General features: G+C 44.3%; 1 protein-coding gene across 1 annotated transcript in view; it reads left to right on the top strand.

Moving 5' to 3' along the window:
- Positions 1-25,514, top strand: part of PEX19 (peroxisomal biogenesis factor 19) — a 91,959-nt gene that overhangs the window by 41,383 nt on the left and 25,062 nt on the right. Inside the window, exons 6-7 of the mRNA XM_085638361.1 lie at positions 17,914-18,090; positions 19,172-19,216. Coding sequence (XP_085494487.1) covers positions 17,914-18,090; positions 19,172-19,216 — 222 coding nt within the window. The remainder of the gene's footprint in view (positions 1-17,913; positions 18,091-19,171; positions 19,217-25,514) is intronic.

The following is a 25,514-nucleotide window of genomic DNA, read 5'->3' as shown; positions in this document are numbered from 1 at the left end:
GAAGATAAGTCAACCGGCGCCAAAGTTATTCAAAATAGAATTTTCAGATTTCCTATGGGAACTCGGTCCTAACTATAACTATCTACTGGCAACCGCCAGTAGATCATATATTATAGATAAGGGGTGTTCCCCATACTAAAAAAGAACAAACCAATGTAAAAGAGGAGGGGGTTGGGAGTTTGTAGGACACTGGCTCTTTATATAGTGGACCAAAAAGAGGTACACTGTGTCCTGGCCAACCCCAACCAGTTTACAGAGATGCAAATGACATCCCAAATGCTCTTTCGTGGTAGTGTGGGCGAGTAGTTAGGCATATCAGAGAGTAGTGCTAAGCATTTATTGCACACACAAAGACAGTGAGTGAGACACAAACTCACTAAACAATTCTAACACCAATTTATATCCGGCTGAATCAAAAAGGGAAATCCGGTCTCATGATGCTTGGGCACGTGGGGACACCTTTGTTCCCCTTCCCCTTCTCCTAGGCCAGGGCTGGCTGAGTGCAAGGTGTTCTGAGGCATCGGGTTTTGGTCACCGGAGACACTCGTGGTAGAGGGGGCCTGCACAAAGAGGCTGCAGGCGGTATCCGTGAGTCCACTGTGTCAGAAACTTGCCTGTGGTGGCAGGTTGGATTAGACCAGTCAGCGCACTGGTAGGGTGGTAGGTTTCAGTAGGTCCCTTTAATGTACTCTCTGGGTGCATGTATTAATAAATAGTGATTGGACGGAATGTTGCTCATTGGCAAAGCACTCGCCCCCAGTCACAGATCTGGGTTTAATTCATCGTTATTTTGCTCACCACGCCACCCCAGTTCAGACATGGCCATATGCAAATCAGTCTTGACCCTGTGCCTCACGGGAACAGTCCAACCCAAACTGCCAAACCATGTCTTCCCTGGACCGGAATCAAGCATCCTAGGACCGGTTTCGGGGTTTCACCCCTCTTCAGCCAGGATAGCTTGACTCCAGTGGCGTAGTGAGCACAGGACTCACGTCTGGGCATACCCTTCCCGCATAGGGTGAACAGCAAAACACACAAGGTGATGGACGGAATGTTGCACATTGGCAAAGCATTCACCCCCAGTCCATCGTTATGAGGCACAGGGTCAAGACTGATTTGCATATGGCTGGGTTCAAACTGGAATGGTATGGTAGGCAGAAAAACGATGGATTTAGGCCCAGATCTCTGTACTGGGGTGAATGTATGACATTGTTCTGCATTCTGTCCATCAGCTGTTTTTGCATTTGTATTAAAACATCCATCACTGGAATCGGTGTGGGTTTATTAATACGGGGTGTTTGATACCAACGTTTGACCAGTGCCCAGTACATACCTTAAGATGGCTTCCCTGCTTACTTGCAATATCCAGTAATAGAACTAGGGATCACAGGGGCATAACATTTCATGCAGATATGTCCTCACATAAAATGTAATGTACTCTGCTTTAGGGCTCAAAGGCTTGCTATATGGGTGAATTACTTACATTAGATGCAGTGTGTTTAGCATGACACACAGGAGTGTGCAATGTCATGTTTTCACTCATGGTTTGCACCATATCACGCAGTGTGCAGTAGCAGTATGTGTGGAATTTGTGTGTGGGTCCCTTAGGGGGGCATAAGATATGCTGCAGCCCTTTGGGATCCTCTTTAGCACTCATGCCCTAGGTACCTGGTGTACCATTTACTAGGGACTTATAGCTTAGCCAATTGTAGCACAATTTGACAACCCCTCGTTTTGGGGAAGGAGCACTGGCACTGAGGTGTGGTTAGCTGTCCTTGGTGCACTATCAGAGTTGAAAATCTATTAGATGAAAAGGGGGGAAAAAGTGGTGGGATAACTGCAACAAAAGCCCAGTTTCCTGCAAAGTTCCTCTACCTCCAATTAAGCAGCTTCAGCTAGTTTCTTAATATTTTCATATTAGCCTTTATTGATAGCATTTATCTCCATTGTACCTTTTTTTATAGATTGTGCTCTTTTTTTCTCCTTTTTTTGACAATCAGTGTTGTGGAATGGATAGCACAAGATCCTGTCTTTGCTCTAATGATGCTAAGATATTAAAGGACAACATAGCTTGTTTCAACCTTACTTTTTTTTAGGATGTATCTACCAGGCAGCGCAAGGTGTCTGGGGCAAAATACCTATCTGTGGGTTTACCCAGAACGTACAGGAGTTTCCCACTGCTTACCACTGAAGGGGTTTTCTTCTAATACTCGTTTGTTTTCTTCATATTCAGGGGCTTTCCATGTCCCAGTGTGTCCGTCTTTTATTTATTTCATCCTGGAGCAAAGTCTCTTTACCATCTTTCTGATTGGTTGGCTTTTGTGCTTCATCTGATCACTTTTGGGGACCTTTTTTCTTTCTCCTTGTTAGGCACTCCATGAAGGATTTGTTCATCTCTCTTGTGTACTTCTCCTCCCAACCCCCTCACATTCAATATTGTTCTTGCCCTTGTGTGCGTCTCCCTGTACTGCTGCCACTTTCACATGATTTCATTACAAGACCGGAGGCTGCCATTATGCATATACTTTTATTTGCTGCGCAAACATGCAGCCCTTTAAAGAACATTGAATACATCACAAAGTAATAGAATGTTCAGACAAGCAGTGCAAGTATCCTGTGCACTGCATCATCTTCCTCTTTTATTAGCTGCCCATCAAGATAAGTATTTCAGCTCTGTTTCTCAATTTTGAAACACTTTTAGTTTGTCTTATACTTAAATATCGATAGTTTGTATATTTTCCAATACCAAGTATTGGCTTCTTCTCTATCTCATTTATGGAATGGTTATTACTATTTAATTGTTCAAATTGATGTTTATTTGTTTTAACTAAAATTTGCTACTGTGTCTTATTTATACACAATTTGGTTTGTTCTAGCACACCCTCCCTTGTAAAGAGGGCCAGGTAAGGCCTTTTAGGCTTATGTTTACAAGCGTTTTATTGTCCTTTATTAAGTTTGAGGCTTCCTTTTATAATAGTTTCCAGTAAAGTAATTTCGCCACAAATTAATCCCTGGGCGGAGTATTTCCGTCACAAACTGGTCTATTTTTACAGAGGGCGCGATTACAAGATATTTCTCGTTGCGCCCCCTCGAAAAAGACAACAAGCTTAAAAATGCACATCGCAGACTGGTTCGGCCCCCCGCAACAAAGGAACTCACTGGTAACCGGACAACATGCGTCCCGGCAACAGTGTCTATTGTGCACATCTCGTCCGGAGTGTCTCTTCCTGGACGGCAGGTCCTTCCTCTCTGTTGACACTCCGGGTGGGATGCTACCATGGCAACAGCTCGCGCCCAAGCTGAAAGTTGTCAGTTACAGGCACAGCTTCACCAGAGCAGTTTAATCATATTTTCAGTGCGTTGACTCCCCCTTATGGTGATTTATCGTTTCAATTTATTACCCATTCCTTTTAACCTTCTTAGGGAGGAAAAAGCATCATAATCAACTTTTACAAATGAGTGATACTTGAATAATCCCTTTTTCACGCATGTGTAATATTTTTGGGACATAGTATTTATTATCTAATTTATTTATAATGGACTCTGATACTATTAACCCCCAAAACAGGGATAATATGGGGGGTAAATAAAAAAATTAAAAAAATTATAGAGGAGAACTCAGATCCTCGGTAAAAGAGGCGGTGGACGCCGCATTAGCTAAGAGGAAGAGGGTAAGCCCCCCTTGAGGAGAATTTTTTTTCTCCCTCTCAAATGGGGACTCCCCTTCTACCTCAGAACCCCGTAAATGGGGAAAGGTTTCCCAAAAGAGGAAGCACTTAGATCAGGCCTCTAACCATGCCTTTGACTCAGGTAGCCTCCGCGCTACAACAGGGATTGGTGCTCCTTGCAGCACAATAGCAAAAGGCCACCTTTCAGGGGCCCAAAGAAAAGTAGCCGATAGCGGCATGATAGAAAGAAGTGACCTGCGTGGCACAAGAGAAAGAAGTGATGCCCTTAACCCCTGTGCGGACTACCTTTATTTTGAGGACTCACAACTGGATGAGTTTATCTTTGATCCAGGAGATACCCTGGATACTACCGATATGCTTAATCATGACCTCGAACAAGCTTCTACTTCCCCTGGGATCAAAGATCCCTTTGGGGGGAGATGTTTGATCCTACCACTATTAGGCACCCTCACAGTGCTGATTGATGGCCTATGGACCACGTAGCCAAATACCTCAATCAATGGGCCAGGAAAGGCCTTGACAAGGAGACTCGCAATTTAATGAGAAATGAATGGCCCTGGCCCTCTACTGAGGACAAGGTCTGTAACACTCCCAACCTGGACCCGGAATTAATTACATTCCTTTTTAAATATGGGAAAGATCCCAGAAAAGACATTGAGAAATGTCTTAAACAATATCAGGATAAACTCCTGGATGTATTCGGCCCGCTTACACTCATTTTGGACATGGCCGAAGAAGCAATGGGAAATAACACCCCAGTGAACCTCGACCTCCTGAGATGGTGGTCTCAGCGTGCAATATGCCTTCTAGGCAACGCAAACTCGAATTTAATTACAGAGAGACGTAAAGCTGTCCTATTAAGGATGAATCCTAAACTGGCTGATCTGTCCTCCAAAGACGATATGGGCAATGCAAAAGGACTTCTCTTTGGGGATGACTTCGTGAAATCCCTGGGGAACTACATCTCAACATTTACAGCCTTTAGTAAGGCTCAAAATAACATGAGAAGAGTATTCAATTCACACCCCCTTTTCAGACGGGCTGACAGGAGAGGACCGACTGTCAGCCATGGAAATTACAGGTCCAACTTCTTCTTACAAGAAGAGAGAGGCCCCTCTGCCTACACCAGAGGTTTTCGCCAAAACTCCAATTTCTTCCCTCAAAGAGGAAGAGGTGCAAGATCCCGTGGCAGAAGATCAAGACCTTCTAACCAAGGATACTAAGGTGAGCAGGACTACCTTTTACAAACCATTAAAAGTGGGGGGAGACTAAGGTTTTTTTTACCCACAATTGGCAAAAAAATTACATAAGACCCTTGGGTTCTGGAAACTGTGTCGGGTTTCAGGATAGATTTCTGGGATACCCCAATTCAAAAGAAAATCCCCAGAGAAATGTGTGGGAATGTAGATCAAGCAAAGTTGATAGATTCAGAAGTGTCACAAATGTTACAGAAAGGAGCCTTACAGAGGGTTGCCACTCTAGATGCAACAGAAAGGTTTCATAAGCTCAATATTTTTGGTAGAAAAGAAAGACAAGGGCTGGCGTCCAGTAATAAACCTCAAAGTGTTAAACACCTTCTTGGTCTACACACAATTCAAGATGGAAGGTATCCATCTTTTAAGAGATATTTTACAGACACAAGACTGGCTGGTAAAGTTGGATCTCAAGGATGCCTACTTTACAATTTCTATGGACAGAGACTGCCAGAAGTACCTCCGCTTCCTTTGGAAGGGAACTCTTTATCAATTCATTTGTCTACCTTTTTGGCCTCTCTCAGCTCCATGGTGCTTCACCAAAGTTCTCCGTGCAGTGGTAAGCTTTCTGAGGGAAAGAGGAGCTCAACTCATTATCTACCTGGAGGACATTCTCATTATGTAGCAGAGCAAATCAGAAGTACGAACTCACTTATCCTGGACTACAAGTCTCTTGGAAAACTTGGGATTCATTATAAACGCAGAGAAGTCTGTCATGATTCCCTCTCAGGAACTAGAATTTCTTGGTTTCAAGGTACATACCATCCTGTAACAGTTAGTTTTACCATACAAAAATGTATTACAGATAAAGAAGGAACAGAGGTCAGTCTTATCCAAAGATTCCTTCCTTTTGAGGGACCTAGCACGAGTTCTGGGTCTTCTTTCCTCATCAATTCAGGCAGTCTCCCTAGGCCCCCTCCACTACATATCCCTCCAGATATTGAAGGCATGGGGCTTAAGGAAAGGTCTTTGGTACGGGGACATGCTACCCCTTTCCAAGGCCAGACGAGAGGACCTTCTATGGTGGAAGATAAACCTAGAAGCTTGGAATGGGAAGGCCATCTTTGGGAATCTGCCGGACTTCATTCTAGAATCATGCAACCGTGGTTGGGGAGCATGGTTAGGAAAAATGGAAACTGGCGAAAATGGACACTAGGGGAACACTCTCTTCACATAAATTGGAGATGCTAGTGGTTTTGAATACCCTAATGATTTTCAGGGAGCAGTTAGTGAATTCCAACACCCTGATTCATCTAGACAGCTTCTCAGCTGTATCCTATATAAACAAGTTTGGGGGAGCCAAATCCAAGACTTTATAAGATCTCGCAGCTCAAATCTGGTATTTCTGCTGGCAACACAAAATTACTCTCTGGCCAGAATTTATCCCAGGGGTATCAAACGTGAGAGCAGACTGGAACTCGAGGTATTTCAGAGACTTCAGTGACTGGATGCTACATCCAGAGCTCTTTTCCCTGATAGAGAATCTTCGGGGCCCAATACGATTGAACCTCCTTGCCAGCAGACTAACTTGTCAGGTCCAGTCCTACTTCAACTGGAGGCAGACCCGTATGCCCTGGTGGTGGATGCTTTCCTACAAGACTGGGGGAAGATGAGGGCGTATGCCTTTTCCCCCCTTCTCCATGATGAGGAGAGTGCTATGGAAAGCGAGACAAGAACTCAACAATATCATTCTAATAACTCCCTTTTGGGAGTCCCAGGTGTGGTTTCCCGGGGCAATGGAACTCTCAATAGACATTCCACGCTTTATCCCTGCATCCTTGGGTCTACGTCTGGGCCCAGACGGAGAGGAACATACTCTTATTCTAGAAGGGAAAATTAACCTTCTTGCTTGGAGGATTTCAGGGGTTCAGAGAGATATATCCTGGCCTTCCAGGGGAGGCTAAAAGCTTACTGGAGGAGTCTTGGGCACCGGGCACTAGGAAAAGATACCTGGGCATCTGGAAAAAGAGGTGTAGTTGGTGCTTGGAGAGGAACTTGGATCCTGTGGAAGACCCTGTTCAACTGATAGCTAACTGTTTAGCACATCTCTTTGATTCAAGTCTTTCCTACAGAACTATAAACTGTTATAGATCCGCAATCTCTTCAGGTCATGCTTTGATAAATATTTTAGCGATTGGTAGTAATGCCTTAATTAAAAGAGTCATGAAAGGGTTTAGGTTAAGAATGCCCCCTAAATCATGTTATAATTGTCTTTGGAATGTCAATTTGATTTTTGAACTTTTCTGTAATTGGCAAGACAACACCCTACTTTCTCTCATGCCAATCTCCATGCAACTTGCTACTTTACTATGCTTAATCTTCTTTAGGCGGGTTTCTGACATTATTCCCCTTGAAGTTTCTAACAGGTTCTATTCTTCTGAAGGTGTTCATTTCGACATTTGGAGTAGAACTAAGAATGTGTCGAAATCCATATTTTACCCCTTTTTCCACTATTGTGAAAAACTGTGTGTGGTTAACTGCATGAAAGAGTAGGACATAAAAATTCGTAGTCATAGAGCGGATGTCATCGATCAATTACTCCTGCCTTATGTTAAACCACATAAACCAGTTTCAACTGCTACTTTAGGAAGATGGATTTGCTCAATTATGAAAGAAGCAGGTGTAGTTCTCGCTAGGTTTAGTGCTCACTCTTCAAGAGGCGCTATGGCTACTAAGGTTTGATGCGCAGGGGGTTCCCTCACAGATTCTTAAAGCTGCTGACCGGTCTAATACTAGTACTTTCGCTCAGTTTTATTTACGACCAGTAGAGCATGTTGATAATGTAGCCTTGATTGGTTTAACCATGCATAATGGTAGCCTCCGGTCTTGTAATGAAATTACAATTCTCCAATTACTATGCAGAGAGAATCTTGATTTCATTAAAGACAACGGAGGATAACATTATCCCACCCTTCTCTCCCGAGGAACTTGGGTTTCTTTGCATTTAACGTTGTGTTTATACTGTTTGGTATTCTGTTTATAATTAATAATGTTTTAACTCATTACGCATAATGCTTATGTTTTTTCCCCTGCATTCTTACTCTTTCCAATACTTCCTTACTGTGGGAATCCTTTCTGTTTTTAGATCATAATGCGTAATAACCTTCTCTTACCGAGGAAGAAGCGATTTACCACTTGGATTGTGCAGCTAAAAGAGGAAGATGATGCAGTGCACAGGATACTTGCACTACTTGTCTGAACATTCTATTACTTTGTGATGTATTAAATGTTCTTTAAAGGGCTGCATGTTTGGGCAGCAAATAAAAGTATGTGCATAATGTTAGCCTCCGTTGTCTTTAATGAAATTAAGATTCTCTCTGCATAGTAATTGGAGAATCGTCATTCTCCCCAATGCTATTTTTGTCTCTCCCCGAGATCTGCGCTTTTGTCTGCATGTGTGGTTCTTTCCATGCCCGTCTTTCTTCTTTGTACAATATTTTTCCCCTCCGTGCCCCATCTGCTAACCCCCATTCACTCCTCTGAAAACCCCTCAACCCAGAGACCTTTTTTGTGCTTTCATGCTAAATGAATCTTAAATGTTTTAATTTACCAATCCTAGTGGCTTCCGCCATCTTGGAACGGAAAAATTAAAAACAAACAGTCCTGCATTGATAAGTTGGCAGGCATACATCCTTACAAATGCACTCAGCAGTGGAATGATACGACCTCCATACAGTGCTGCATAGCCTGCAGAAAAAGCTCAATGCTGTGTAGCATCGCCGCAAGACATTGGCAAAGCCAATATGTTCCAAAGGCGATAACTATTGGCTTTGCATTTTTCTTTGTTCACCTTGCATACCAGGCTCAAAGTCCCCATCTCTCTGAAGATAAGGCATGGTAGTATTAGCCTGCAGCTATAGGGGGACTTAGCTGCTAGGTTTTCTAGATATGTCTCAAGCGTCCTATTGTGGTGCATTCCTCCAGTGTGTTATCTATGTGCGCTAGGTTGGGAACTCTACATTAACCATTTGAGCAGGTCTTGTAGCCAAAGCCGCCTTGGGGGGGGGCCGTCTGGGGATTTCTATGCCATGGCTATATGCCTTTTCAATAGTTCATATGCTAAGTCAATTAATTTTGTAGCATATTTGTTCTTGTATGTGCAGATTGTGATTCCCAGAAGGCACCACAGGGGGGGTCAACTGGTAGTGCCCAGCCAGTAATTTCTATTAGGTTAGGCGACACCGCTTCCCAGAATCGCCCAATATTTGGGCAGGCCCATACCATTTGATGGAAATCCTCCTCCTGACAGGTGATTTAAAATCCAACACCGAAAGTTCCCTAAAGCAAGTCGTTGTAATGACTTGCGTTGTCATGAAACACGGGGTAACAATGCGGCTGTTGAACTGACTGTGTTGTAAAGGCACCTTATTGTTCTGACAGTGTTGTAAACACTGTTTACCTCTGTATAGTGATGCAGCCGCTCACCTGTTACTGCCATGCATGGGCAGGGTTTGCAAGGGTGGGACAGGGTCGGGCTCGGGCTCCATTCGCTCCCAACCCCACAGCGTGCCTTACACAGCTGTCCATGCATTATAAAACAGAAACTGTCCCTCTTCCAGACCAAACAAGTTCCTGAAAGGACAGTAAGGTTTTCTGGACATTAATGTTGCCAAGCTTCGTGAGGCAGGCCTCTCTCCATGCTCTTGTGTTGTGGTGTTTGGCCACCATACGTAGACCCACATCAGTAAGTTCAGCGAGTCAAGAGGTGGGCGCTGCTTAAGTTGGCCATAAGTGTGCCAGCAATGCTTAGATGTCTTGACCAAGTGACAGGGGTGTTGAGTGACCCGTCTGGGATTGATAATCCAGTCTGCTATAGGACAGTCCTCTACTTCCCTCTGTAGAATCCACCGCTCGGGCTGGGGGTGGCTGAGAGCCAGCACTTCGGCTATTGCAGCTGTGCGGCTGCATAATACCGCTCCTAGTTCGGGACTTCCAGGTCCCCCTTGGAGCATAGAGATTAACTAGCGCCACCCTTTTCTGATCGGGTGCCCAAATCAAGTCCGATAGAACGGTGCCCAAGTTGCACAAGAAGCATTTGGGCAAGCAAACCATGAGGGCAGAGAAATTATGCAATAATCTCGGTAATGGCAGCATTTTTGGTATTGCCACCCTGTTCATTGGTAAAAGTGGTAGAGAGTTCCAAAATCCTAATTAGCTGCACATGTCTGCAACCACGGCTCCCAAATTGCCATGTATAAGATCATTGTCCGTGTGATAAACGTTCACGCTCAGTTACCGGAACGTGTCAGGGCATCATTCCACAGCCAGGCAAGGCAGTGCCTCCCACTCTGGCTACGTAAGGGAGTGCATGGGAAAAAAGCAGGATTTCGCCCAATTTCTTTTTAGGCCTGAGGCCTTACTGAAATCCTCTAGTACATTCATCAACTGGGGGAGTTCTCTGTTCACATCTCTAAGGTACACCAACACATCATCGGCATACAGTGAGACAGCACTATAGACCAGTGCCTCAATTTATCATTAATTACTGGGAAATACACTAGAGCGAAGCCCGGCCAGACTTTTATGGCATTTATGAGTTTAAGTCAAGCATTTGACTGTGTAATTCATTCAAAACTCTGGTAAATAATGGAGAAGTTGGGGGTGGATCAGGCTATAATCTGTTTTATTCGACAAATGTATTCCAACGCCACTGCTTGTGTTAGATTTGGAAAAGAGGGAGAGTTAACACGTCCATTTAAGATTAAACGAGGTGTTAGGCAGGGCTGTGTCCTCGCCCCCTTTTTATTCTCTGTATACGCCAATGGAGTTGAGGCAGCTCTCCTAGGAGTAACCCCAGACGTTCCCAAATTTGGCTCCACTCCTACACCCATTTTAGCATACGCCGATGATTCAGTTTTAATTGCAAGAACAGGGGTGTCCCTTCAGCGCCTAATAACTGCCTGTGTTGTATTCATGTCCTCACTGGGTTTGAAGGTGAACAAATCAAAGTCCTTTGTCCTTATGACAGGGACCCCATCTTCAAGAAGATCCCAAAACTTTATAATAGGTTCACGGAGACTGGAGATTGTAGACTCGTTTCCATATTTAGGGGTACACTTCGATAAAGTCATGGGCACCTATGGTGAATAACATGGTTTTAGTAAAGGAGCAGGGTATGGAAGCAATCAGAACTTTTGCAAAAAGACTGGGGTCTAAACCACCATCGACAATACAAAAGGGATACCTGGCAAAGATAGTAACAGCAGCAACTTATGGGGCAGGGGTATGGCCACGGTAATCCAACTCAAAACTTTGAAGGATAGATTCTACAAGAAACTGTATGCCGTCCCAATTTCATATTCAAATTACAACTACCATCTTGAATTAGAAATCCCTTATTTGATTGACAATATTAAGATTGCCCCGGTACTTTTGTAGCACTCTATCTGGTGCAGGGACACAGTGAACTTGACCCAGGTCATAATTAATAATGATATAGATCTGGATAATCCTTGTAAAATTCCTGGCTCGGGTATGTGAGATCTTCACTGATGTCACTAGGGTTGGGAAAACCTTTTGTTAACCTGGGTTTGTGTAATATGATAACACAGGGGAAATTGAGGTCTATATTCTTAGCAAAATTGATACATGAGCGCCAAAATGTAAATTACTCCCAAGCTACTGTGATGCTGTACCATACCTCCCCGGTAATACCAGCTGGGGGTTTTTCATACTTAGAGCATATAAGAAATTCGCAGCACAGATTTATCCTGATTAGATTTCGGCCGAATCTAATCCCACTCATGCTGGGCTTCCCTGTGAAGCGATTTAGGCATGCTGGGTTGGTACCTTGCCCCTGTGACTGTGGATCAGAGCAGTTTGATCTTCATGTACTTTTTTTTCTGCGGGGTTTATAAAAACGAACAAACCAGATTTTTATGTCGAATTTTAAAGAAAATGAATTTTAACCAATGTCCTGCATTATTATACTTAGAGAAACTTTCGGATCCATTTGTATGTTTTTCATTAGCTACCTTTTTATTGGCATGTCTAAGGAGAAGGAAAACCGTTCAGTACACGCCTTGTGAATCTTAATGAACTGGTTATTAGTTTTACTAATACAACTGTAACGCGGATATTTTTAAGTAGTATTTATGAAATGTATTCTTAATATTATTAGTCTTTTTAGCATGTTTGGTGTTAAAATCAAATTAGGAAATATGCAAATTGATTTGAACACAATTTACTTTCATGATCGGTATTTTTAAATGGATCGAATAAAGTTTCTTTGACTTGACTTAAGACAGTGTCATTGCCTTGACCCATTGCGGGCCCTGTAGGCAAAATAACCCCACAGGTTGTTCTAGAGCCAGCCCCAAAATGATCTGCAAAAGTGGATAACCCTGTCTGGCATACCTATGTATCTCAATAGGGGAAACAGCCTTTACCACGAAGCATTTTCTACGCATTACGTTTACAACGATACACTTACCTCGTAAACGTCTTCACAACGCGTGATGCTTCAACGACCATCTTCACCACGCAAGCAACGTCATCACGGAACAACGTCATCCTAATCCGAAAAAAAGCATCAGTCCGTTTTCAGTGTCGGCGGAGACCTGCGGAAAAAGGAAAAAAAAAGAAGAAAGGGGGCTTGGCCCCCCCCCCAAAAAAAGAAAAAGCGGAGTAAAGGTAAAATCGAGGTAACGGCAAAGCGTGGAAAACACATTCCGTTGTAACGCATGCGTGGTAAAGGCATGCGTTGCAACGGAATGCGTAGTAACGACATATATTCCTCAATAGAAGCAGAGATCTCTCTGCCTATTTGGCCACCCGGTCCACATGGGCAGAGAGATCTCTGCTGGAGTGTTGTAGCGAAGGGCTATCCAGCGCAATAATTCCAGGCCAAGTGCCATTCTCATCAACACTTCTATCAAGTAGAGCCAGTCTAGGGTGTTGAATGCCTTCTCGACGGCAAGAGATAAGGCTTTCTATCGTGGTGTTGCCTGATGGTTCTCTTCCATGAGTTGAAAGCGACGTCTTCCGTTTAAGAACATATTTCTCCCTGGGAAGAAACTGTTCTGGTCATGGTGAATGAGCGTAGGCAGTTATGGTAAAAGCCATTTGCAATGACGTTCCCGAGGAACTTGTATTCTGTATTCAGAAGAGAGCTCAAACAGGTTCCTTCCTGGTTTGGGAAGGACTACGATCGTCACCTCTCGCATTGACAGTGGGAGTTGGCCCTCGTCCTTGTCCTGTTGGTACACCCTGATATGTTTTTGGAGTGAGAGTGGCTCTGTAAGTGGTGAAGAACTACACTGGGTGTCCATCCATCCTAGGAGTTTTGTTGCATGCTATCCGTTGATGCTAGGATTATTTCCTCAACAGACAGTACTTTGTCTAGGGTATGACACTGTAGGAGACCAAGTCTTGGGATGGGTAGAAGGTTCCAGGTACTCCTGCAAGGGGGGGGGGGGTTAGGCTTGTTCCAGTTATTCCTGATAGAAGGAGGTGTAATAATAAAAAAAATGTTTTTAAAAAACCCTTATAAATTTCAGACAGCATGTTCGAAACTTACCCAGTTGGGGATCTAATAGCATTTATGTGGGGCCTAGGGACTGCAATCTTTAGGAGCCATGAAAATACTGGCCCCTCCCTATACCCCACCACATGTTCTCGCTGCATAATTTAGTTTCCCACAAGTCTGGCCTCTACCTCACTGTGATCCCTCCTGAGTGGAGGGACCTCCTCTCTGTTTCCCGCTTTTATCTCCACCCGTACCTCCGCTGCCCGTCTGGCACACTCGTGGTCAAGGAGTTGAATCTGCAGCGTGTCTTACCCCACAGGAGGTTTTTTATCTATAGACCAGGTGCTTGAGGCCCTCCCCTTATTTTCCTTGAAATAATTAATAATGTGTGCCTATGGTGTCTCGTAATACTCTATCTTGTACTGCCGGCGTGTACAGTGTCCAGCTCACGTTCTGCCCCATTGCACCATCAATTTAAGGGGGTTGTGGTCGGGCAGTGTGCGGCCCAGGTATTTGGTAGATAGGACCTGAGATGCCAAGAGTACATCTATCCTAGTATGTAATTGGAATACCGGGGAGAAAAATTGGTATTCTCTGGTGATGGGTTTCATGGACCACCAAATGTCATGTAGTTGTCTTTGTGTGTGCCACTTCCTGAAGGCACAGGCATTCTAATTACTGCCATCCCCTGCAGGGGGCGTAACAACTTGTCTAAGGATATTTTGTGTATATCATTGAAGTCCCCTCACCATATTGATGGTGCCTCCAGGTTCTGTATTGTCATGGGAAGCAGTTGTGTTAAGAGCTGTTGCTGGTTACTGTTGGCTGCAAAAAGCGCCAATAGGGCAATTGGTGCCATATCTAGCGTCACCACCACTACCACATATCTGCTGTCTGGATCCATCACTGTTTAACTGGTTGTCAAAGGGACCGTTGGAGCCACCCAAATGAGGACCCCTTCTGGGCATATGCTGAGTAGGAGGTGCCAATGATCTGACCTCACCATCTCTGTTGCAGTTTAAAAGGTTCCATGGCGGTCATGTGTTTCTTGTAAGAAAGAGATATGTGTCCAACCAGGTCTTGGGTAGAAATGGATCATATGGCGACACCAAGGGTGGCCACTCCCTGAATATTCTAGGAAATATTGTATGTTGGTACTCGCGCAGTTAGGCATCCTGTCATGTTATGTATGTGTTCCAACCCACATTGTCCACACTACCCAAACTCACATTGTCCTCCGTGAACCCGCCACCCTTATATTGTGTCATTGTTATGATGATATACCTCCTCGGTGTGCAAACTCAAAACTGATGGTCAGGACAGTAAATATTCTGCAACCATACACTAAAACATGAAGAAGCAGGCCAGCACTGTCCCCTCTGCCTGCTTCCTCAACCTACAAATGCTCAGTAAGGTCCTCAGTGGGCTCCCGATCAACACCAGGCGAAGTGTCACACAAGCCCTCGTCATCAGCAGACTCGACTATGGCAACTTCCTCTACAAAGTAATCGGCCAAGCAACTCTTGAGGAAACTCCAGACCATCTGAAACACAGCAGCCATACCCATCCCTAACCCCCCCCCCCCTCCCCAGAGAGACCCACATCACCCCTCACCTCAGGAAAGTCCATTGGCTACCAGTCACGAAGAGATGCCAGTTCAAGCTGCTCACCCATGCTGACGGAGCCCGCAGTAAAGTGTTCCAGCTCACGCAGAGACGGTAGTGAGAGAGAGAGATACTTTGAATGGGGCCGCAATAAATAAATGAATGTTAAAGGGCACGTTTGTGGCTTAAGATTAGCCCTGTAGCGGAGATAGGTTACACTGGAGGATTGTTACAGCCGCAGAAGTAGGGCTGGATTATTAACAAATTGAGATGACTCCACGTGACGTTAGGATTTGCCCCTCTCCTATACTCCGGCACGACCATAATATTTTCTAGTTGTTCCTCGTACCCCTGTCCTGATGAGGCCCAAGTAGTATGGCTGAAACGCGTCGACAACTGAAGGAGGAATCGGTTGAATATTGAATTGTGATATTATAACGGACTTGCACACAATAAAGTTAGCTTTGAGGTAGAGAGGATACCTCTAATGTGCAAAGGATTACCTTACAGTGGACCGCAATGTATTTTTGGAATGGACACTGGGGGTCTAGGAAATCAATATTTTTTTTTTGATCTGTTGTAATTTTGTATGTCTGGTATATGTATGGTGTATATATTTTTGTCTGATTGTTCTCTTTAAAGTTGATACAAACAAAAAAAGACTATTTGTCCTAACCAGATTAGAACTAAGAAATTATGGTTTTGACCTGGAATGAATAATGAATGTGACTTATTGAAAACAATATGTATGAATTTGACTGGACATTGAACTAATATATAGGAGTAATTATTTGTACCCTATTTTGACTATTTTGGATATCTGTTCCTCCATATCATTTTTGTTGTTTTTTCGAATAATCCCACGCTTTCAAGGCACTACACAATGAAGGACCCGCGTTCCTCAATAAATGAATGAATTTCCACCAACCTACCAGAGAACTCCATTCTAGATCCCTCTCTCTAGCAGGTACCCAGCTCATCTGTCAGGCGAACAGTGGAGGCCGCTCCTTCTCCCACCTGGCAGCTAAGACATGGAACACCCTTCCCCCTACATCTCAGAACAACCCCGTCTCTCCAACAGTTCAGGAAGGACCTCAAGACATGGATGTTCAACCAATAGGAACGTACAGCTGAATCCCGCAGCAGTACCCCACAGCGCCTCGAGACCCTCATGGGTAAAGCAGCCACGTTCTACAAATCCTGATTGATTGATTGAATTAATCGTGCAGTTCGTTCCATCTGAAATCCGGTGGGGGATCTTTGCAATAATGAGCAGAGTGTTTATTGCCTTTCTGAACCAAGCTTGCATGCAGTTGTGATATGTCCTCCTCCTTATGCAGCAATTGGGCTCCGGAAAAACGCTCAGTCCATCGTTGCTACAGGCGGAGCCTGTCCAGGTGGGGCCATGCTGATCTGTTGTTGCCCACGGTGTAGGGCGGGAGCTGTCAGGATGGTGCCGGGGGGGCTTGTGACACAGAGCACCCTTACTCCGTGTCCGTTCCGGTCACCATCTTGGTAGCTTTAACATTACTCCTGCCTTAGATTGGAACAACAAGGGCTAGCTGATCTAAATGAGGGGTATATAAAATAGAGTGTAAACAGGATTCGAGTATTTTAAAAATGAATAAGGAGTTTTGGAACTGTGCTTTGAGGTATTGGTATTAGTAATGTATCCACTTAAATCGGCAATCAAGTAATTGACCCTGCCTCATCCCAAGACGTCACAAAATTCTGCAAACCTCTTCATTTTTCAGTTACAGATATAATTATGAGGTGTCTGCCTAATAAGATCGTTCTAAAGTTAGTGAGTAATTAGACAGGCCTCTCTGGCATGTCTGATTTTACTGTTGCAAGGAAGTGGGTGATGAAGGGTTACCTAGGAAAGATATGTACACGCAGCAACTCTTGGGTTAACGTGGTAGTTGAATTAACACCGGAGCTTCAGTTTATCCAACAGAAGACAATCCATGCTTTCACAGTGGCAAAATATTGGGGCTGATATTAAGGTGCTGCAAGAAACCCATTTATTCATGTGAGATGAATTGTGCAGGAGGAACCCTGCATGCACTTCACCGTTATAGGTGGCAGATATGCTACCACACATACACTACCGCCCACACACCGCAATGACACACACAAGTGTTTATGTACACACACGCACATCCACATATGCAGATACTGCACACAGCTGACCCACCCACAGACACACATTAAACATCAGACACACATTCGCGGACACCTAAAAAACTAACTCTTTATCCTGGTAGGACTCGCTGCCTTTATATTTGTAGCTTTGTCCATGGCATAAAACCCAAGCCATTTTTGAGGTATGTAAAGAACGGCGAGGTTAGTTTGTCTAACTTTGACTCCAAAATATATGACTGTATCCTTCAGTGGTGTAGTTGCGTGGCTCTAGTGCCATCTGGCAGTTGCAGTTCACCATTATTTTCACCATTTTACTTTTCATTTAGTTCGTGCATTGCAATATCGGGAGGTCGGTTGATGCCAGTGTTTGTCAAGGTGGTGCTTGGCCTACTTTTTCATTAGTCCAGCCCTGTGGAACTCAGTAAAGCGAATGAGCGTATGGGCTAGCCCGAAATGGAATGGGGTCTTGTTACTGAGGATGTTATCTGGTTTTGACTACCCATCTGAAGCTGATGATGATTGTCTACATCTCTGAATATTTTGTTGTTACAGATCTTGGTGGCCCATACCAGGAAGACCTGCTACCTTCCTGATAATAAAGCTGTTATTTGTATTTATGGTGGAGCTTTTGTTAGAGGAATTACTAACCTCAAAATGGTTTTCTCCTTGTTTAAGGCATTGTTATAGTTTTCACAAGTTTGAGTGTCTTCCAAATGGAGGCACCAACTTTGCATTAATAATCTCTCATGTCTTAGTATCCAGAGTGGCTTCAAACCCACCGAGAAGCCGTGCCTGAGGAGCAATTCAATAAATACAAGGAGCAGCACAGCATCATGGGCAAAATCTGCGAACAGTTTGAATCGGAGCAGCCCAGTGACAGCGAAGTTGCCCAAAAGGCCCGGTTTGAGCTGGTGCTGGATCTAATGCAAAAGGTAAATAATGTGGCTCTCTGTGTGAGTGATGGAGCAAGTGGCCCTTGTTGTATCGAGGCATTGTGTATGTCCTGGGAGCACGTCTCCATATGGACACTGGATCTGCCATGTTAAAACCTTCTAAAGAAATGAGCGAAGGAAGCTCTATGACTAAGTGTTTGTAGCCAAACCTTTAATGGATTCGTCATAACTACTGGATACAGATTGTATTGTATTGTAATTGCTTTTATATAGCGCTTACTACCCCTGACGAGGCACCAAATCGCTTTTTCGGCGAGTAGCACACTACTCCAGAACCCATAATGGACCGATGCGCCCACTCTAGCTCTTTTTGAGAGACTATTTCGTTCTCCCATCTGGAAAGGCATCACATGTAATATGTAGCATATATAATTGTTAATTGATAACATTATTACATGAACCGGTATTAAAAAGGAATCCTCACTAGTCTTTGTAAAGGTTCTGAAAGGGTGTGGGGATATTCAAGCACTTGAGGCGATGTAAAGATGAATGACTAAGCAAAAGGTTAAAAAGCTAGCAACAGCAGCATTTCTTGTCCTTTTTACAAGAGGCGGAACATTTTGCTGTAAATTGGATTAGCCCTTGTACCATGTATCTGGTTTGGCCTCAGAGCCGTAATAATGGAAGATTACAATGAAGTGATTCACATAGTTGTTGGCCGAAGACGGTAAAAGGCCGATGCAATGTAAGAGTAAACAATGAACCTGATTGAGGCACTGTTGTTTTTTTTAAATAGCATTTTTATCTGATAAATGGGACATTTTAGCTCTTTTGTGCCTATCTTTAGCAGTCTTAATTTGACTGGCCTTTAATTCAGAATGAGAATCCATTTGATACTACTCTGCCCGTTCCAGTTTCCCTTTACCTCAAACTTTGTGACTGTACCTAAAGTCACGGGTAGCAGACCCTTAAGCCGTTGCCATGAGTAACTGTCTGCTCTAGGTTGTGTACTAGTGTTATCTGCACACATAGGGGTGGAGCGTGGCAGTAATAGGGTGTATTACATTTATTTTTGTTTTCCTTATTCAAATATTCCCTCTCATAATCTGTCTGCTTTCAGCTTCAAGACTTGGGGCATCCTCCAAAGGAGTTAGCTGGTGAAACGGTAAGTGTGCTTCCCTTTGATGCTATGTTAGGGCTCAGAGCACTTGACTGTTGAACCAAATCGTTTTACCCGGTAAAGAGGAATTGCTATAGGAGGAAAAACACTTGTCCAGAAATCCAGGTGTAATTAATTTTTTGATGTCCTATAGGTGAGATGTTCTGTTTTTTTAAAGTCCACTTTCAACACTGCCCCTCATAAGCAACCTCTACGTCTTTCTTGCCATGCCCTGGTTGGCTGCCTTTGTTTCACTTTTGGTTTGATTGCCGGAGGTGGCCCCTTTCATTTCTTATTTGATCCTTAGGGATTGTATCTTGCGTTTAGTGAAGTTGTGTTGCTTTTCAAGCATACTGCTGACAGTGTGGGTGATGAGACTTGGGATGTCATTTTGCACCACTCTCCCCTTGAGGTTCTCTATGGTTAAAGAAGTCTCTGAATGGCAGAACAAGTTTCTGAGAGATGCTTCTGTGCACCATAATTTACCAGATTTTGTAGTAGTGGAGGAAATCAAGGGCGGGGCAATGTGAACCTAGGCTGAAAATTAGAAATTTGGAGTTGGAAAAGGCAAAAGTTCAAATCAAACTGCAAAACTGAAGTTCAGATTGACTTGGAAGTTAAGCTTCATGCCAAATGTTAGAAATATTTTCCATTTGTCAAATCGTAAATTTTGGTTAAATGTTAACCCCACACTGCCCACAACACCATCAGATTCTCTATGCTGTTATATAGCCAAACCCATGCTCTCTGACCTTAACCCAGAACCTCATCCTCTCCTTTACACTACCCGTAAACCTAGACAAATGTAATATTGACTGGGGTGCATTGCATTTCTGTATTCACAGCTCTCAATTGAGACTTGGGCAATACTTTCTGCTGGCTTATATGTGTATTTATATCACACATTTCAAAGAAGCTGGTCGAAAGGACATGCAGAAATGGTGGCTAAACAATATTCATGAGACAGAATTGCAGCACCACCCCTCAAAAGAATGCTGGGAATGCCCAAAAAAGGAGGGTTTTTCTGTAAGGGACATTAGGTGGGATCTTGGAGCAATGCATAGGATTGCTGACTGCTTCTGTTTACACTAACCTTCACAATCTCACCTCTGAAACCAATATCTATCAAATGGAATGGAAACAGTCCCTCGTGGACAGCTTACTCTGTGTGAAGGGTCTGGACTGACATGGACAGTCAGTTAACTTTTCAGCGCTTTGCGTCTTTTGTGTTCGTCCCAAACCATAGATGCATTTCCTTGAGAATCACACATGTGCAAAGCTCTTTACCTCTTTTAGTCGAGAGAATTGTATTGCTTACAATGTGAGTTGCAGATACAGCTGTGACTCGCATTGTAATTTTAGCATTCTGCAATTTGGTTTTTAACATTCAAGTAACGTTCCACTTTGCACAGGGCATGCTTTTTGAGGGTGAAAAACACTATTGCCTCAACCCTGTCTCTAATCCATATTTCAATTCTAACGCTACCCTTACCCTAAATCTAACCTAATTCGAATGTCCTGCTATTTGTAAGTTTTTTTTTCTAACTGGCCTGCTTTTTTTAAACTTTTTTTCCAAACTATAAATTTCAATTCTTTAGCTTTTCTACCGATCTCATTCAAATAGACACCAATGTTCAGTCTGTCTTCATCTCTTTGCTGCAATCGAATCAAAATGTGATGGATTGCGACAGAGAAGATGATGGTCGATAATGTGTTTTTCTGTCACAACTTTTTCCATTGGTATTGCAAGCGGTACTATAATAAAATCCTAAAATTTAGAGTAACCTATTTTGATTTGGAGGGAGTGGTGTCAAAAAAAGTTAAACGATGGCTTTATGAAACATTATTTGTTTAAGTTCTTTTTTTTTGGCTTGAACAAGGCCCCTAAGTGTTGAAGCGCCTTGCAGTAATTTTCACAGCACATTATATATATATATATATAACATTTACAGCTTGTTTAAACAATGTGTGCATATCAGTCAACCATCAAGAGATCAAAGTACCAATCAGAGCTTTTGTGGCCTTCTAATGAAAGAGTTTGATACTTTTAAGGGTAAATGGTCCTGAAAGTGACACAGGAATTTCAAAGTGGTGAAAAAGGGGATCTCGCTGGTTGAGCTTAATCTCAACCAAATGAGATTTCAAGGAGTGTTTAAATAGGCTGAAGTAGTTAGCATTCCAATGGAAGCTCATCATGAGTTCTACAACTACTACAGCCCACAAATAATCAGCTATACCAGTGTGCAGATTCCTAGATTAGGACCTTTTCAGATTGAAAGCAAGACCATTCCACAGAATTGGGAGTGCGGTGATGCATCTGATAGAGTATCCCCCAGAAAAAACATTGCCAAAGGATATTAATCTGTTTTTCTGATGAATACTAATACCTGCAGCTTCCTTACCTTTATAATATATAACAAAGCAGTACCTCCAAAGGCAGTGGATCTTTGGAATGGCTCAGATCAAAAAGTCTTGTAGGACCAAACAATTGAAATGCCCTGCTAGTCGGAGCTGTCTGTCCAGCAGTACTGCGTTGTGAATGTGTGTACTGATTCCCACGTTGCAGTCTGACTGATGTCAAGTACAGGCATTCCATGTGCCAGTGCAGTGGTAGCAGCCTTCACCCTGGTTGAATAGGACCTCAACCCCTCCAGTGGCTGCTGCTTGGCCAGCGTGTGGCAGATCTTGATACAAATGATTATTTATTTTGACAGCCTTTTCTGCACTGCCTTGCCTTTCTTTACCCTAGAGAACAGCACATAGAGCTGATAGTCCACTCAATAGTCCTTGTTGAAATTGATGTGAAAGCCTAAAGCTCTTTTAGAATCCAACTGATGGATTATATCCTCCTCCTTTGAGGGGGGAGGTGGCGCAAAAAGCTTTGGACGAGTGATGGATTATCCACTGTGAAAATAAGTAACCACTTTAGGTAAAAAGGCTGTTGTGGTCTACATTACCACTTTGTCTCGGAATTAGGTGGTATAAGTTTACTGCACCAAGAGAACCACAAGTTTACTCACTGATGAGCCAAAATCACAGTGACCAGAATCAGTCTTTAGAGTCAGGAGGCGTAGTGATCAACTCTGGATGCATTTGAATGGCGTGCACATGAGGAATGGGTGTACCACAATAAGTTCCCACTGAGGCATCACAAAGGGTTTGGGAGGAAACAAATAATAATAATAATATCCACATTTGTAAAGCGCGAACAATCACCCGTAAGGGTCTCTAGGCGCTGGGGGCCGTCAGGAAGATTAAGTAAGCTATTGCCCAGAGTTACATGGGTGCTGGGCTAATCTGCCACCGGCGCCGGGGATCGAACCGTGATCCCCAGATTCCGGAGTCAGTCGCCCTGGCCGCGGCGCCACACCTCTTCCACAAATGAGTTGGACCTTTTAGAAATCTCATCACAACAGTTAATTTTAACAAGGACGACTGGTCTGGTAAATGTAAAAAGGCTCCAAAATAACCTTTAGCTGTGCAAACAGCAGGTCCTTGCTGGGCCTGGGATAAAACAAACAACAAAACATCCAACAGCTTGGCCTGTAACAAGTTGATAATGTGGGTGTCACACCAGGCTGCACACCAGTGGGCAGCATAGACATCCTTTGTAGAGGGACGCCGTGCAGAAAAGATGACACCCTCGACCTCAAGAGGAAGATCAAATGAAGTTAGCTGCCACCACTCAATCTCCATGTATGGAGGTGCAGATTGCGCCGGATTGGGCGTAGGGCCTTGCCAAGTTACTGCAACAGGTGATCCTCCCAAATCAGTTGCCTGATTAGGGGACAGATGTTCATGCTCAGAAGCTCCAGGCACGTCATTCCCCTTGCCCAGTCTGCAGCCACTAGGATGACTTGGGGCCCAGTCGTTAATGGTCTGCTTTAGAATTCTAGGCAGCAGCAGAAAGGTGTACAGGAGTCCCTACTTCTCTCTATCCAGAATGAGTATCTGAGAGAGACGTCTTGGAAACTCCAGCGCACAAACATTTTGGCATTGCCCGTTCTCGGTGGTGATAAAAAGGTCAAGCCAAGGTTCTCCCCATTGTTGGAAGATGCCTCTGAGTGTAACTGCCCTTCTTGATCCTCCAGGCACCGGCAGCTGTGCTTGTCTGCCTTGGTGCTCAAAGATCCCTCAGGTTGTTCACAAGCAGGGAAAGTAGCTGTCTGTCCAACCAACTCCAGAGACCAAGCACCATCTGGCACTGGATCCACCACCCCACCCACCCTGTTTTTGCACTAACACATGGCAGTGGTGTTGTCCTTGAGCACCTGAACACAGCCTCCCATTGATGGATGGTAGGAAGGCCTTCAGTGCCCGGCAGATGGCCTGCAACTTCAGCAGGTTGATGTGGGCACTGGTCTGTGCTAGAGAAAAGTCCTCTCCTCTGATCTCCACCTCTCCCAGATGACCTCCTCATCCCAGCAGTGACACATCTGTCACCACCATCCACTCTGGTTAGGGTTGAAAGAAGGGTCTGCCACCTTTTGCAGTCTCGTCTTAAAACTTGATGGAATCTGATAGGTTCCCCTTGTGGTGGGCCCATTGAGACTTCATGTTGCACTGCAGACCTTGCATATGCCACCTGGCATAGTCGACGATCAGGGTGCTAAGAGGCCCAGAAGCTTCAGAGTCACGCTCACCAATATCCAGGACTGATGCAGAAACATCAGGATCATAGATTAACTGTTGCAAACTCGCTGAGGTTGGGGGAAGGCCAGAAACCCCACCGTATCCCTAATGGCTCCAATGAAAGGGTCTCTGCAAAGGAATCGGTGTGGTTTTGGGCTGTTGATCAAGAACCCACAGCGATGTAAGGAGATTCACCATCATCTAAAAGTGGTCTACAATTAACTCTGGCAACCCCACCTTCAACAGCCAGTTGCCTGGCTGTGGAAAACTGGGTTTCTCAGCCTCTGAAGGTTTCCAGCGACCACCACCATCGCTTTCGTGAATACCCAAGGGGCACCAGTGAGGCTGAAGAGGAGCATGGTGGGCCAGGAGCACTGGGAACCATGAACTGCAAGTAGCATCTGTGGAACTGCAAGACAGGGACATGGAAGTAAGCTTCCTGCGGGTCCAAAACTGCCATCCTGTTGCCTGGGCCCAGGTGAAAGACCCTGAGTCAGTGAGAGCATCTTCCATTTGTCCTTCCACAAAAAGGTATTCAGAGGGTGAAGATCTGAAATAGGACGAAGGCTCACCACGTTCAGCATGAGGAAAACATGGGAGTTACAGCCAGTCTCCTATTTCCTGGGCCACGACCCTCTATAGCTCCATTGGACCAAAGAGGCTGCACTTCTTGAAGCAAGGTGGGCAAGTGCTCCTCCGAGATTTTTAGATGTGTGTGTGGAAGGTGTGACGGGTCAAAAATGGTAAGTGGGGCACAGCTTCATTGGACTATCTGGAGGACCAACTTGATGGATGTAATATTTTGCCACCCTTGGAAGAAATGTCTGATCCTGCCTCCTTCAGGGTGGTTGTGTACCACTAATGGCAAACTTAAGCTGCTTTGAGGCGAACGGCAGAGGACCGGAGGACCTGGGTTTGTCTGCTTGATCCAGCCCCTGCCTCAGACTCCGAAAGGACTGGAGTACCTGTTGCAGGGGCAGTTGACCTTGGTGTGGGTGGTTCACCAACTTTCTGGAGCAACCTCAAAAGGGACAAAACTGTTGACTATTATCTCACAGGGTTAAAAAGACCTAGCGAACCCACAGGGGCCCAGCTTACGTTAAAGAGTTCCAATGCCGAATCTGCCATCTCACCAAATGGGCGAGACCCATCAAACAGCTTGTCCATTAAAGAGGCTTGCACATCCTCGGAGATGCCCGCGGATCTCATTGAAGCAGGCTGCTCGCCAGTTATGACCTATAAAGCATGGAGATGTATATCTCCCCACAAGAAGCAAGCGTTGATTGACCTCCAGGTTAGGCTGGTCCAAGGAAACATCCGCTTTGGGATTGTCTGGCCTTTCTGACTGAAAGAGTTGTTGGGGTTCACCCTACTGGTGAAAGCTTGAACCACCAAACTCTCTGATGTAGGATTCTGCATCAAATAAATCAGGGTTCCCTGTCACCGGCCTGACAACCCTTTCTGTTCACTGGCGGGCAGGAACAGGGATTAGACCAGGTGCCCATAAGCTTCTCAGTCAGGGCTTCATTAAATGGAATTAAGGGGTTGGATGAAGTTTGTTCCTGTTCCAAAACTGCTAAAGGTAAGAATCTGCAGTTAGAAACATCCATTAAAATATGCATGCAGCTAATATTTGGATTATCACTTTGGAAAACCTTCCCATTTTATGTTC

The sequence above is a fragment of the Triturus cristatus genome, chromosome 12 (genome assembly GCF_964204655.1).
Source record: "Triturus cristatus chromosome 12, aTriCri1.1, whole genome shotgun sequence".
NCBI classification, from domain to species: Eukaryota; Metazoa; Chordata; class Amphibia; order Caudata; family Salamandridae; genus Triturus; species Triturus cristatus.
Note: the sequence above shows the minus strand (reverse complement) of the source record. Positions and strands in the feature narration are given on the sequence as shown.